Source organism: Rousettus aegyptiacus, unplaced genomic scaffold, assembly GCF_014176215.1.
Source record: "Rousettus aegyptiacus isolate mRouAeg1 unplaced genomic scaffold, mRouAeg1.p scaffold_m13_p_4, whole genome shotgun sequence".
NCBI lineage: Eukaryota > Metazoa > Chordata > Mammalia > Chiroptera > Pteropodidae > Rousettus > Rousettus aegyptiacus.
In genome coordinates, this window is record NW_023416307.1 from 116,181,062 (window position 1) to 116,196,550 (window position 15,489).

A 15,489-nucleotide genomic window follows, 5' to 3' on the forward strand; every position below is an offset into this window, starting at 1 on the left:
TGTGCCAGAAAGTAAAAATATGCTCAAAGAACAATAGGAAAATATCAGAAAGACATAGGAATCAGCTTGAAGAGGCACTTAGTGGCCAAATCTGGGACAACTTGAGCATCAAAATAAAAAATGGTAGTAATAGGTGACAAGCCTTTGAATAAAATCAGAATTCAGGAGTCCATATCGATAATGAGAGATATGGAGATGAACAAGAAATTGTTTGGGGTCCAAGAAGTCTACAGTGTAGTGGGCAAGACAGCCCCAAACAGACAAGATAGGAGGGAACACTACCCCTGAGCAGCACTACTTCCCCACGGGAGGGCTTCCCGGAGGTGGTGGTGTTTGCACATGGAGAAGGGTCTGGAGGAGACTCACGAGGGCCCTTTGCGCATCCGGGGTGTGCTCATGGCCCATTGCTTGATCCTGCCCAGGCTCTGCTCATTGAGGAGCCGCCGGCCCTCAGAGGGCATGCAGTCCACGTAGAGGTTGTACAGCAGTAGCGCCTCTGTCTTCTTGCGCAGGGCATTGGCCTGGACCACGCGCTGTGTGAACACGCGTGGGTCCTCAGCACAGAAGAGAAGCTGTATCCGTGGCACCCAGTACTGGCAGATCAGGAGGGGTGGCCTCCCTAGGGCCGGGTGAGAGAGAGAAGGGAACACACAGTCAGGCTCTCTGGAGTGAAGCACCAGGTTCCAGCCTGGATCTGCCGCTGATGCATGATAGCCCTGAGCAAGTGGTTTCCCTTCTCTGATTCCCCACTGCACCTGTGAAATGGACGTGAGGACACTCCCTGCACTGCCCAGGTTGTCATGGATAAATGTGAAAATGCTTTATAAATTGTAAAGAACTTTGCACAAACAAGGAGTTACACAGGAGTGGCTATTCACATGCCCATTCCTCAATGCCACACAAGGGCAGACATCACTAATTGATGGGCCTTGGGCTCCTTCTCAATATCATGCGGAAAGTGGCACTATCAGCTGCTCAGAGTTGGCATATCAAATAATAGACATTTGCCCTTCCTGGGATCTCTGAGAGATGAGTCCTTTGATTCTCACTGGTCAGGGACAGATAGCTGCAGGACAAAAAGAGCAAGGGAGAATTCCACCTGAGCTGGCTGTGCCCCATTCGGGGGTTGGCCTCAGTCACAGGCCAGGCCCAGCCTGAGCTGGAGGTCTGCCTGGGTCCCAATCAGAGAAATTGTACCTTCATCAGTGACCCCTCCATTCAAGATGGGCTTCCCCATCTCATCTCGCACCAAGCCATTCTCGCCTGTCTTGTGCACCAGGTAGAGCTTCTTCTCCTCGTCATAGTCCAAGACACCGACATTGCACCATTCATACTTCAGCTCTCGACTTTTGGGGTCCTCTGAAACAGGAGGGAAACCCATTAGTGCTCTCTGCTATGGAGTAAGTAGGAGGCCTCTGCATGTGGTCAGCAGGTGCTGGGAACCGGTCTTTGAGGTCACTAGTCTGGCCTCTCTCCCACCAGGAAGACCATCTCTGCCTCTAGCAGAGTGGAGGCCTTGTTTCCTCCCAGCTGAACTGGACTCTGGGGAACCCTGGGCAGCAAGAGAAGCCAGAAAGACAAGGCCTCTCTGCCCTTGTGCTCTGCATGATCCCATCAGGGCAGAGACAGAGACAAGTTAGCAGGACTGGGACAGGAGACAGGAAAGCCCCAAGTGAACAGAGACCTACTGAGGATCTAGCTGTAAAGGTCATTGTGTTTGACCTAGACCCCTTCAAAGTAACCAAGGCCGGAGTGAATCCCTTCCCATAGGCTGTCTGTGGCAGTTGAGCCCCTGGGCGTCTATTATTAGGACAGGTCAGGGCAGGGTAGAAGACTGCTGCCATGCAATGGCCTCAAAGGGTGCCTCAGGGCCTGTTTGGTCCAGATGGGCCTCCTGCCACTGAGCAGGATCAAGCAGTGGACCTTGAGCACACCTCGGACATGCAAAGGGCCCTCATGAGTCCCCTCTAGACTCTTCTCCATGCCCAAACATCACAACCTGGGCTGAAAGCCATCGCCTACTTCTCCCGCTCACCTCCTGCCACTGTACCCCACACTAATTTTTCTCCAGCCACACTAGATGTCTGGCTATTCCTGTAACTTTGGAACTTGCTCCTGCCTTTGCACTGGCTGCACCTCTGCCTAGAACAGTCTTCACGCAGGTCATCCCATTGCGTGTTTGTTCCCTGTTCAAACGGTTTCTCCTTAGAGAGGCAACTCTGCCTAAAACTTGCTCCCGGCACACTCTGACCTGTTACCCTGCTTGTGTTCCTCCTAGAGCTAAAGTCATACTGTGCATGCATCCTCTTTTGGTTCTGGTTGGCTTCTTCACACTAGTGTCAGTTCCCCAAGGGCAAGAGCAACTTTGTCCCATCTTGATCACAGCTACGACCCTGTACCTAGAATGGTACTGGTATGCATAGTAGGTACTCAGTAAACTTTTGTACACATTAGATGCACACGGCATGGTACTGGGCAGAGAAGGCCTCAATACATAGTGGCCTAAAACAAATATGGGTAATACATAGTGGGCTGAGGGAGGAAGAAGGGCTGGAATTCCGAAGAAACACTCCCTACAGGTTAATGATGGACCAATGAGTAATGGAAGTTGGGGTGGTATACCTCACTGGCTTTGCTTTTCACTTCCCTTCCTAGTAAGTGTCCTTTTTGAAAATGTTGATCTTGTCTTGGCTCACTTTAGAGGAAAATATATCACAAGAAGGCTTCAGCAGAAAATGAGAGTTCGCTGGCAGAAATGTTCCCTGCCAGCCCCTCCTCCTGCTGGTGCTACAACTCAAGGCTAGGGCCCATGAGAAGGAGTGCAAACAGAAGCACTCTGGGGAGGCTGGCACTTGGTGTGTTTAAGGTTAATACAGCCCCAAACCTTCTGGTTTTATCACCATGAATTGGGGATCTGGGAATAATTGAGTTAAATTATTTTTGTAATTAAGTCCAAAGTAAAGGGAACATTTTGGGCGTCTTGTCTAGTTCACAGAAATTGATTCCAGCATTAACCTGCTTTCAAATTGAAACATAAACTCAACATAAACAGCATGCTCAATGGACTCACTGTGGGCCCCCTGGAAGCTGAGCAGTCTCAAAACCAACATGGCTCTCACAATCCTACCTGCCTCCTGGGTGCTGGCCTACTTGGCCCACTCCTCACTCCATGGTGGCTTGTCTACCCACTGGGCAGGGAGCAGGCTGGCCCTCAGCCTTGCACAGGAGCATGGCCACTTCCAACCTCCAACCCCATAACCCAGACTTTACTAGGAGGCCTGCACAGAGACCAGCCATGCAGGCTGGAGTGGTGGCCATGGAAGCTCACCCTGGCACTGTTTCTAATAGCAGCAAACTGGAGAGAGCCTCCTCGGCACCCAGGGCAGACCCGGGGCCAAAGGAGGGGCAGATAGAGACAAGACTGAGCAAACCTGGGGATCTGTGCAGGTATGTGTATGGAGGGGTGCAATAGTGGTTACAAATGGGTGACGACAGGAATAAGTGTGTTTATATGGTAAAAATATGCATATGAGTGTGACTATGTGTGTGGGATAGTGTGTGCGACAGTGAGCATGCCTCTGAACATGTGCAATGGTGTGTATATGTGTGTTTGCAATCACGTGTGTGTTATCCATGCAGACGTGAAAGTGGAGAAGCCAGTCAGAGCTGGAGCAATGGTGATTTCTGGGTCGTGGGATGGAAGGGCTTGCGTCCCTTACGCACATCTGAATATCTATAACGAGCACGTACATTTTTTGTTATCAGAGTTTTTCCTTTTCGACATTAGACACCATCCAGCTGTCCCTTTCCCAGTCCTCCCACCAGTGTCATCCCTGGTCTCTGCATTTCCTGCCTCTGCGTGGCGAGTCCCTTGGCCTGTATCCCAGTGGGAGGTTCAATTCCCAGGGCTTCCAGGCCTCAGGGCAGGCTGCATGGCAGGGCTGCTGCTGGGATGGGATGATGCAGACCAGGATCCTTCCCCCTACCCAGGCTGGCCCTGCTCACCATGTCCCAGAAAGTCGTTGGTAGGCAGGAGAGCTTTTCCTGGAACGGGTCTCCTATCCTGAGACCCTGGTTCCAAGCCCATGTTGATCCACTCGCTGGGAGTCCGGCAGTCAAACTCCTCATTGTCAAACACCTGGAAGAAAGCAGACATCAGGAGGAGGAGGCTCATCCCAGGGGAGCCTGAGCAGGTTGGGCATGCCAGAGGATAGTGGCACCACTATCCTCTGGCATGCCCAACCTGCTCAGGCTCCCCTGAGTCCCTCCTCTACTGTTCACAGGGGGCCATGGGATCTTGCTCTAGGAAACTCTGAATCCCTGTCCAGCCATGACACCCTGAGGTTCAGGCAGAGGGGTACCTGAGGACTCAGAGCAGGATAAAAACTCTCTCCCCCACTGCCAAGGGTCATCCAGCTCAGGTCTAAGGGAAGAGATAGCCCTTGGATTTTCCTGAGTGCCCCACCAGACTTGGAAATGATGGAGATTCAGGGCTGTCAGAAGCCCACCCTTACTACGGTGATGTATGTCTGGATTCAGCTCTGCCTCCCCAAGGGACCACCAGGCAAGGGCCATGGAGACGAAGGGTGAGGGAGGGGCTAGAGCTGGCTATTCACCCTCTTTCTTCTCCTTGGATCGTTTCCCCACTGGGACCCTAAAGGGGCTACAATGATGCCCTCCTCCGCTTCCAGTCTCCCCATCCCAGTGAGCCCTGAATAGTGGTCAGGAAGTCCTGTATATACTCCACAGTGTAATTGAACTGTTTTTTGGTGACTGTGGGTGAGGCGGGGGCAGAAGCAGACCCACAGGGTACCCAGGCTCCCAGGGAAGACACAGAAAATCAGTGTCTCAGGGGTCCTAGGCCCCTCTGGTCCCAGCCTAGGATGCTTAAGAACCCTAGGGGCTCTAATTATGTAGTTGTCCTGTTTGATATGTAAGTGCTTGTAATTGCTGTGGGGTCCCCTTTCCGATCTAACCTCTCAGCTGAGGTCCTGCACCACCACCCCCTGACCACTGGCCCTCCATGGAAACGGGCTCACCTTTAGTGGGAGATAGATGGGGAAGAGCGGGTCATGGCCTTGCTCGATGGTCTGGGGGTGGTAGGGGTCTGGGTGCCTGGGCATGAGCTTGTTGGAGTCAATGCCCTCACTGGCCAGCAACTGCTCAATGTCCAGGCTTAGGTACAGCCGCTTCCTCCTGGCAGAGGAAGATGAGGGGAATCTCATGATGGCTTATGTGAGGTGGTTCCAGGGGTGTCAGCAAGAGTCCACAGGGTTGTGGTGTAGAGATGTAGCCCATGGACCCCTCCAGGCCCTCCGCCCCTCTAGGATGCATCAGGAAATGGTGGGGTGGCTGGGACTGGTGGTGTCCTGCACTCCAATTGCCTTTCTGTCCTGCTTGGCAGTTCTACTATATTGACCCAAATGCCAACCTCCCCAATTCCACAACAAGAAAAGCAATTTGTTCCTATTAAGAGACTAGAGGCTAGAGGATAAGGGGCTAGAGGATTTGATTTGAACACTTGTACACAGACCCATTTTAGTTAACTCAGCCATGAGGATGGCCACTGAATTGCCTGTTGTCCCTTATTCCCTGAATTGGGTGGATACCGCCTCCTGGAGGACAGGCCCTCCCATCCAGCCGTACCTCTCAATCTCAATCTTGCGGGGGCACTCGCCCGGCAGCACCAGGAAGGGCACCTGCACCTTGGGCTCATAGGCCTGCAGTGGGAAGTCAACCTGGGTGAGCAACTGGGTGGTGGACCCGATGCACTGAAGCTCCAGGCGTTCCTCGAAGTCCTCAGGAATCTCGAAAGTTCCGACTGGAAGTGGACAAAGGGGCAGGGGCTGCAGAAGCTCAGCCTGGGGCTCAACACCCCCCAACACAAAGTGCTATGTAGGTACCAAGCATGAACACTTTGGGGCACTGGAAGCTCAGAGCTAGCCTATGGTCAGGCAGTAGTGGGGAGAAGCCAGATGTGGCACAAGGCACCCAAGGGAACACAAGCCTGGAAGGACAAGGGACTGTTTTGGTCCTACCCTTCCTACCCAGGGGCAGCATGCTCAATCTTTCCCCTCCATGCTACCCATGACCCCAGCACCAGTGGCTGTTACTCAGGCCAGATATTGAATCAAACTACCAGCGATGATTACAAATGGATAAGAAGGCAAAGCGGTAACTCTCTGCACATCTGCAATCGGTTTCTGCCACTCCTTCCCCAGAGGACTCCCGAGCATTTCAGAGTCTGAACACCATTCACTCCCTGGGGCCATTTGCAGACCCAAGACATCCTGGATACTGTAGGATCAGGGGCACCACCACCTGGGCCCTGGGGGACCTTTGAGTCACAAAATGGCCACCCCTACTTAGATAATCAGGGCAGACGGAGGCTTTCATTCCAGGTCTAGGGGAAGGAAGTTGGTGGACAGAGACCATCTATAGCATGACCATTCCAGTTTGCCTAGGACTGAGGGGTTGCCCTCAGGCTATTAAGTGGAAAGGAAACTCTCAGGAAAGCTGAGACCATAGAGGTGGGAAATAGGGTGTGAAACAAGCTTCAGGAGATGAGCCATCCTCCCCAGGGGTTTGATGGACTCAGGACAGTTCAGTGGTGGCCCCCTGTACTCTCCTGGGAAGCTCTGATGAGCTCTCCTTGGGCCTTGCCACCTCTCTGCAATCGGAGGTAGAGTCACTGCAGGAGGGCCCACCTTGAGGGTACCCTTTGGGGCCCCACAGAAGCCTCCAGCGGCTTAGCGGAGGCCACCTGGCTTCAGCTGAAGTCCATTCTCTCACCAGAGCTGCCAGGTGCTTGGGAGAACCTCATAGCACCAAAAAAGGCCTGGCCAAGAAGGTGGTTTTCAGATCCCTCATCACCTGCTCTTAACCCTGAGGGCCCATGACATCATTCCACTTCCACAACCATGGGCTTCTGTATCTGGCCCTGAGTCCTGGGGGCCAAGCAGGAGCTAGGGTGAGGGGAGCAAAGCCTGCCTCTGGCCCCTGTTGCATCCATGAGCCAGAGGCAGTCTTCTCAAGCACTCCTCTTAGCCTTCTGGCAATGGAGTGGACTTCTGTTGCTGGCCAAGAACTCTGCCTGCTACACCTGTGGCATTTAAGGGCTGCTTGTCCTCATGTGGATGGGGCTGCAGAGTTGCTGACCACCCCGACCCTACCCCACCACGGATGGTGGGAGCACCATTCCCAGCACCACCACAGCTCTTATATTTGTGGTTTGTAACCATTTTCTGGGCCATTGTTGAACACTATAGGCTGGATCCTCAGATCACACCACAAATGAACATGCATGTGATGTTTCTTGTGCCACTTTTGGAGGTTAAGGGACCCCATGAGGCCTGAGGGCCCTCAGAGGACTAATCTGGGTAGTATCATCAAGGAGCCAGGCCTCCCCTGGGGTTGAAGAAGAGGGGCAGAAAGATAGGACCGTGGGGCATCCGTGCCTGATTGAAAGAGACACCCTGTCTGCCAGCCAGGTGGGAGGGCTTCACCTAATTCTTTATTGCCACTCAAGGTCCCACCCTGTTCACTGCCTCTCCTGGAGCCACCCTATTCTTCCCTCTGCCACTGGAGACTGCCTCTACTCCTTGCAGACCTGTCCTAGTCCTTACAAGATTCATCACAGAGACTGAGAGCAGAGTCTTCCTTTCTTCCTGTAGGAAACATCTCCTGGCCACCGTCCTGTGCCAGGCCCTGTTACAGGTGCTGGGGCCCTAGCAGGGAACAGCTCAGACACAGTCCTGGCCTCCTCCAAGCCCCATTCCAAGAGTCCTGGCCTCCTCCAAGCCCCATTCCAAGAGAGGCAGAAAATACACTCTTACCATCCCCAGCTGGGTAGAGGGAACTAGAGCCCTGTCCCTCAGCAGCCTAAGCCATTGCAGTGCCCTTGTCATGGCTCTGCTAAGAGTCAGGATAAAGTAGTTGTGGTTCACTGAGCACTCACTGTGAGCTGGGCCCTTGCAAAGCACCTTATTTCTTATTATCCTCATTTACAGAAAAGGAAACTGAGACCTTCAGCCAGGAAGAGACCATCTTTGTGAGACTAGCAGCCCTGCTTCTAAGCACATACCCACCCAGCCCTCCTAGGCACTGACCTTTTGGAGTGAACTGGTCAAGGTCGGCCTGCCGCAGGAGGTCCTGTTTCATGCAGGGGCCGCGGCATACTTCCTAAAACCAAACCCCAGAAACCCGAGGAAGTGTAAAGATCTTGGGAAAGGCAAGACCTGGGGGGACCCCAAGGCCAGGTATCTCCTTCAGTTCTGACAGGGACATGGGGGTAGGTCAGCAGGGGTTTCCGTGTGTACCTCCCTTCCCAAGGGCCACTCTGGCACCCCAGGCATAATGGGTAATCACTGGGTCCTTGTTCTATCTCTCTTGGCCCTCCCCATGCCTAAAACTTTCCTAAAGCTGTCTAGTACCTATGGGGCTGTGGACTCTTTATCATCCCCTCTCTCTCCTCCATGTGCCTCAAACATCCATCTCTCCCTTCACAGTATACCCTCCTCCTTCACATGGGCCATGGGCTCTGTCAGGGACACCAAGCCTTTATACCTTCAGTTCCCTTTGCCTGGGACACTCCCCCCAGCCCCTACCTTACCATATTTTATATCTCAGCAATATGCCACTTCATCTAAGGACCCCTCCCAAACTAGGGCCGGAAGGGAGCTCCCTGACCAAAGCCCATCGCCCTATGTATATTTCACCTTCACTGTCTCCAGTGCTCAGTCCAGGGTCTGCCACAGAGCAGGTGCTCAGTAATAAATTGTTGAATTAATGAATAGATAGGTAAATGGACAGATGGATGGATGGTCAGAAGGATCAATGGAAGGGTGGATGTGTGGGTAGGTGGATATATGGACAAATTAATAGATGGATGGATAATGGATGGATACGTCAACAAATGGATGGAGGGAAAAAAGGAAGGAGGGAAGGAAGAATGGAAGGATAGAAGGGCATAAAGATGGCTAAATAAAAGGATGTGTATATGGAACCCACAAGGAGGGCTCAAGGTTGGTAGGGTATGGCTGCCACACTTACCCCAAGTTGATCCAAGGTTCCAGGGCTGAGGACGTCAGAGTAGAACCCGCGCTGTTTCATCACTGGGTACTTCTTATCATTGCTTGTCAGGGGCAACTTCCGGGGCTGCCCCAAGTCTGACAGTATGAGGGGCAGGGGTAAAGCAGGGAGCTTGGGGTCAGAGCTTAGAGGAGGTTTCTCTGACCCAGAATTTAATCTCAGAAGAATCCTCCTCAAATTACGCTCAGTGCTTGCATGACTCCTCAGAGGACTACTAGACTCTTGACCCTCAGCAATACCACTGCAGTCTGGACCCTCAGGGTTCCTTCCTGGGCCGCATCCTTCTTCGTTAGGTTGCTCCATGCTGCCTCTCAGGGCAACACTCCAGCAAAGAGATCCTAGAAGAAGATATCAGCATCACCGGGTCCTTGCTAGCCTCTGCTTAGTTCCTAGGAGCACCATGGATAATGGAAAAGGGATGGGGGAGGGAGGGAGTGGTCTCTGCCTAATCTGGATAGACACACAGTGCAGGGAGGGTTGCACCAGGAGACAGGGGGGTCTTTCCTTGTCTATGCTGCATGTGAGTAATGAGCCCCCAGCGTCAGGGCTGAGTAAAGGGAGTCTGAGCAGCTCTGAAAATGCCCCTACCCACAGTGCATCCTTCTGCACTTGCCTACCCACTCCACTCACGTTAGAGGGCAAGTCCTGGCTTCTCACAAGGGGAGACAAGGAGGGCAGCCCAGAACTTATTCATTCAATGAATAAGGGCCATTTCCCCAAAATGACTTGCACCTAGAGACAGACCCATTGCCCCCAACCCTGCTAGATGCCCTGTCTCTCCCCTTGGGGGGCACTGGGCCATGCCCTTCCTCCCCCACCCATGCCTGCCCCCCAACCATACCTCAGAAGCCAGAGGACTAAGTGGCCTTCACAGAGGGACCATGACCCTTCCCTGGCCCACAGATCTCACTGCCAGCTACTGAGCTCGGTTAGCTTAGTTTAGGAAACATACACCTTCCTGTCTCCCCAAAGTAGATGTGCCGCTGGGTCGCATGCTCATCCACCATCCCAAGGTTGAGGTTCTGCAGAATTTTCATTTTGGGGTGAGCAAGTCCTTGCCAAGCCACTGTTGCTTTTGGCTACCTCGAAATGCATCACCAGGGCAAACTCCTTGGTCAGGAGAGCATTATAAGAAATTGGACAAGGGTGTGGAGGCATTTTTGTGTAATGCTGATGCAAAGATAAAAATGGAATGAGTCTACAACTATTTCAATAAAATGTTCAATAAAAAATGGGGACACCTTAACAAAGGGAAATAAGGGCCTGGCCCAAGTAACATATCCCCCTTTTGGCTGGGTGTTCTGTGTCCCATCATCTTTATTCTAGCCACTGGTAGGACTGGCTGGTGTAGACCTCCTGTTGGCTCGTGGCAGGAGAATCTTGCCTGGACCGATCTGAAAGGTGGGTGGGCAGCCAGGTCTGTCTGGAGCAACCTCCCCAGAGTACAGCCAAAGTAGCCTGTAGCTGCTGAGTCCATTTCTAAGAAGGGGGTGGTGAGTTGGCAAGACCCTTTGAGGGACTGTAAAGGGCATATGAGACTCTGGCAAGAAGCCCCAGACTCTGAGCCCAAAGGCTGACCAGTTTCTAGCCAGTCAAGCATGTTCCACCAGAAATCTGCTCCCTGAATCCACTCCTGGGTGGCCAGCTGCCTCCCAGACTAGGTGTTGAAAACAATGCTAAGTGTGGTCCACCTGACAGTCGCCAGCCCTTTCCAGAGCACCCTGAAAAAACAGAAAACTCACTAGGGTTCAGCCCTATTATGGCTGCAAACCTACAGATGACTGCCTCATCCTTGAATAAAATAAACAACAGTGTTAGGCCTTGGAGAGACTAAGGTCCCAGCTCTACAGGAAAGTGTTCCATTCCCTGGTTCCCCCAGCTCTCAGATGGGCTTGAATATGCTTGGCTGCTTCACTGGTGTAATGATTGATGGAAACAGATAAAGAAATGTCCAAGATACCTCAGTGTCTCTGGGGGCAAAAGTCTGTGATGGGGGGCAGGGGATTTGCTACTCCTGTGAACCATTTCCCTCTGAGCAGGTTGGCAGTGGGGGCATACATCCAGACATGTTCCAAGAAAGGTGTGAGAGTGAGCTGCAAACTCAGAGTCTTGTTTCTTCTTCGTCCCTCAGCCCTTTACAAGGATTGTTGGCTACCTTTCAGTCCCACCCAAGCTCTGGGCACTTGTACATTGCCAGTGTGCACAGGACCTGTGACAGACAGACAGAAAGAAAGACCACTGTCTCCTGTCATAGCCCCAGGGGGGTGATGGCAGCCTCTGCATGGGCACTCTCCTTCATTTGTGTGAGGGAACTGGCCAGTAAGTTGCCAGGGTGGCCCAGTGTTGGGAATGGTGAATATTATTAAGGGGCTTACATGTAGTTCACACATCATCTTACTTAAGCTTCTGAGGTAGGAACTGAGACTATCCTCATTTCTGAGATATGAGGAAAGCAAGGCTCAGAGAGATTAAGTAACCTGTGTGAAGTCACACAGCAAGAGGCACAGCTGGAATTTGAACCCGAGTTATTTCTCCCCAGTCAGATCACCTGGGAGCCTTACTGGCTTGAGCTGGAGGAAGCTTCAGGTTAGATTCACTGACGTTCAACCCATGTGACCCAATCACCCCACCAGGCACTGGGTTGGATGGACTCAGATGAACAAGGGTATTTAATCCTCACAACAGGTACTACTATTACCACCGATCCACAAACAAGGAAACAAAAGTCTAGAGAAGTCAAGAAACTTGTGAAGGCCACACAGCCAAGATCTGGCAGAACCAGAATGAAAACTGAGGCCTAGAAAGCGTTTGTCTAATGAATGGGGTGAGTAAAGGCAGCAAGTTGATCTTTGTAACAACTTAAGAGAGGTGCAGCAGCATTCTGCCAGTTCATAGGTGGGGACACTGAGGACAAAGGAGACTGGATGTAGTCATGATCAGGAGAGGGACTGGGTGGCTGGCTGCTCAGAGGATTAGAATCTCAGCTCCTTCCCTGCCTAGGTCTTTCACAGGTTGGGGGCAAGGGGTGGAGACCAAAAAAATCGGTCTGGTAAGTACTGGACTCATCTGCATGGTCGTTTAAAACGGAGCCCCCCACTCCTTTCCCACGGGCCAAGGCGCTGCAAACGGCCGCGGACTCAGGGGCAGGGATGTGGACCCTGGGCGAAAGGATGTCTTCCTTCTTGTCCACTCACCCTCTGCTCCTTATCGAGGACTCCCTGCGAGCGCTTGCTCCGCACGCCTGGGCCCCAAAGACCTACCAACCTACCGGTTACGAGGCGCAGTGTCTCGTCTGGCGGCTCGTCTCTAAGGAGGGAGGCTGCGCCCGTTGCTAAGGGATGGGACCATCCGGCACCGTGGGGCCGCAGTTTCCGTCGGAACCTCCCCAAGGTCTGCACCGGCCTCCCCCACACTCCGGCACTTGGTTCCTCCCGTCCGACTCGCGGCTTCCCCTCCCTGGCCTGGGCCACTTCCGGGGGCGGGAAAGTGTCAGCGCTCTAGGTTCTCAAATCCAGGCTCCATTATCCGTCTTCTCTCCCAGACTCCACCAGAGTAAGAGACAAAAGTAAAAGCCAAATTCTATGCGAGAACTTTGAATTTCTAAGCTATGTAAATAATTTGGGGAGACTAACTGGGGAAATTTACGAATTGGACGTTGGTATTTAAGCCACAGCTGAGGGGACTGGGACCAAGGGTCAGTCAAGTCACTGTTGAAGGAGCCGCTTCTGGTTCGCGCGCGCGCGCGCGCGTGTGTGTGTGTGTGGGGGGGGGGGGCAGGGAAAATAGTGGGGGTTCAGCTTAACAGTTACACCCAACTATCAGGCAACGCCTGCACCTCCTCAGACTGGGCAGTGGGTGCACTTGCGCCCCCTCCCTGGTCTCCCTGACCTGGCATAGGTTCAGGCTTTGAGCCTCCTGCCTGCCCTGGATATTGAATTATGTTTATTTTTTTTAGACGTGATAACGGTATTGTGGTTATATAGGACAGTGGTCCCCAACCTTTTTGGCATCAGGGACCAGTGCTCCTACAAAAATCTAAGCCTGAGATGGTAATGCTAGCTCTGGGGAGGGGCTGCAAATACCAGATGAATCTTCATTCTCTGGCCTGCTGCTCACCTCCTGCTGTGCAGTCCTGTTCCTAATAGGCCTCTGACCCAGTACCAGTCATGGCCCAGAGGTTGGGAACCCCTAATACAGGAGACTGTCCTTGTCTTAGCAGATACAGACTCAAGAATTTCATAACAAATGTCAGGATGTCTGCTGTTGGGACTTCCTTACAAATGGTTCAGCAAAATTGATATGTAGATAAGTTTTAAAAGAAGATAAAGCAAAAGCTAACAATTAGGGAATCCAAAGGTTTACAGATGTCTACTCTACTGGTCTTTCAGTTTTTCTATAAGGAAAAGAGATGGGTTACAAGCCACAATAAAATTTAAAAATCACCCCACCTCAATCTGAGAATATCTGCCCAGTGCCTTCTCAAAATTGCCTCCATTTCCTAGGTGGGGAAACTGAGGCTTGGTAGGACAAGTTGGTATTGAAGGAGGTAGTAAAACCTAATGCTCTGTACATAAATGTCTGATTTTGACATTGGTGTCAGGCCTGTGCTGGACACTTAAGTGTCCAGATTTGAACTGGACCCTATCCCTACCATAAAATGTCTGTTGAATAGAAGAGAGGCCAGGCCACGAGGAACACAGAGGCAGAGTATAAGCTGTGACTGGGGAGAGAGTTTGGGCCTTTGCATAGGCTTCTGCTTCCTCTTCCTGGAACATCTCTCCACAAACTCCTACTCCTGGCCAACTCCTATTCATCCTTCAGGGCTGATGCAATCTTTCCTGAGCCCCAGCCATAGTTTTATTTGCTTGTCTTGTTGGCATTCATGCAGTAAGTACTCAGCGATCACTGTGGAAAGTAGGAAGGGGTGTGAGGGGGATTGGAGGCAAGGGTACCCACAGACCTTTAAGGGCACAGAGACCACCAAAGCCCTGTTTGGGCAGTCAGGCTCCTCCATGGATCAGGATAGACTGGGTACCTGACTCAGCCTGTGAAGAGGCACCTGCTTCTCTGCTTTTGCCTTGCACTTCCCACACTGGGTACAACTGTCCAAAAAGCTGCAGTACCCATTCGGTTGCCAGGGCAACATCAGCCCATGGTGGGACGTCAGGGATGACAGAGACAGAGCACTAATCCTGAAAAGTTGCCAAGCAACACAGTGGATTAGTGACATCACAGGGACCATGGCTCCTGGACAAATGGACAGGTCGCTACTGAGAGGGTCCACTCTCAGGAGGTCAAACTCACAGTGTCACTCACCATCTACTATGCAATGGTCACTGCTGTGTCCCTCAACTGGAAGGTGGGCTTGAGCAGTGGGGATGGTGGGAGGCTGGTTTTCCCAGAAGCCCTGGTTACTCCACCTTTTCCCTCTGTAGGTGTGGGGAGTAGATGTGACTGCCTCCCTCCCTCTCTGGCAGGAGACTATAGGTCATTGCCTACTCTCTTGGGTCTGAGGTACCCACCCTTTAATGTCCACATGTTCTCTAATTGTTGGGCATAGGATCAGGCTTTGATGTCCCTGCCCTGCCCTGGAAGCCACCATATCTACCTGTTCCTTGGGAGAGGAACAAGAGCTAAGCCATAAGCTCACTCTGGGCTCCTGCCCTACTGAGGTGGAAGGGCAGTCGTTTGCCTGGTATGGGTGGAAAGGAGTCTAGATTTGCTCTTGTTGAAATGAAGGGAGACTGGTTTTCTGCTAGAGTTTTTTTTTTGTGTGGGGGGGAGGCAGTTCTCTGCCCATCTCTGATAGCCTGAAAGCTCAGGCTTGGGCAGACGGGCTGCTCAGGATGCCTACTCCAGCCCATGCCCTTCAAACAAGGGATGTGAGGGAATGAAGAGCTGTGCTCTCCTGCTCTGTGCTTTCTTCCTGGCAGTGCTGAGGCGGAAGTACTGCTTCACTGGCTGCAGAGATGAAAGCCCTATGTGAATGGGCAGCAGAATGGACACTATGTGGCCAGCCAGCTGGAATAGAGATTGACAAGCCTCCAGACAGGGTGACTGGAGCTACCTGTTCCCTCCATGCCCCAAGCTGGCCTCTTGGACTTCTAGGATCTCCTTCTGCTTTGCTAAGCTGGGGGCTCTGAGCTGCTGCCAAGAGAAGCTAAGTCACAGGTATGTGGGGTATCACAGAGGGCTTGGAGGAGATCTGGGGTTCATCCTCTCTCCAGGCCTCTTTCGACTCTCCTCCCTGTACCATTGGCCAGGTGGCCTTAAACAGATCTGACCAGAATTTTCTGTGATAAATAAAAATGGAAACAAATTCTCCTTTGATCCACGTGGTCAGCTTGACAGACAGGACCTAGAAAGCCCAGATCACAAAGAGGAGGAGTAGAAAGGAAT

General features: G+C 52.2%; 1 protein-coding gene across 8 annotated transcripts in view; it reads right to left on the reverse strand.

Annotated features, from left to right (window-relative positions):
• Positions 1-12,506, reverse strand: part of DNAH1 (dynein axonemal heavy chain 1) — a 71,726-nt gene extending 59,220 nt beyond the window's left edge. For 2 of the 8 annotated variants that reach the window (XM_036218750.1, XM_016121850.2), the window contains exons 1-8: positions 12,285-12,506; positions 9,052-9,428; positions 8,109-8,181; positions 5,647-5,821; positions 5,040-5,196; positions 4,006-4,138; positions 1,198-1,359; positions 367-619 (exon numbers count right to left, since the gene is read on the reverse strand). In XM_036218750.1, coding sequence (XP_036074643.1) covers positions 367-619; positions 1,198-1,359; positions 4,006-4,138; positions 5,040-5,196; positions 5,647-5,821; positions 8,109-8,181; positions 9,052-9,393 — 1,295 coding nt within the window. In that variant the 5' untranslated portion in view covers positions 9,394-9,428; positions 12,285-12,506. Of the gene's footprint in view, positions 1-366; positions 620-1,197; positions 1,360-4,005; positions 4,139-5,039; positions 5,197-5,646; positions 5,822-8,108; positions 8,182-9,051; positions 9,429-12,284 lie in introns of those variants that run through there. The other 6 variants (XM_036218748.1, XM_036218752.1, XM_036218746.1 and 3 more) reach the window with 4 other exon arrangements.
• Positions 12,507-15,489: the final 2,983 nt, after the last annotated feature.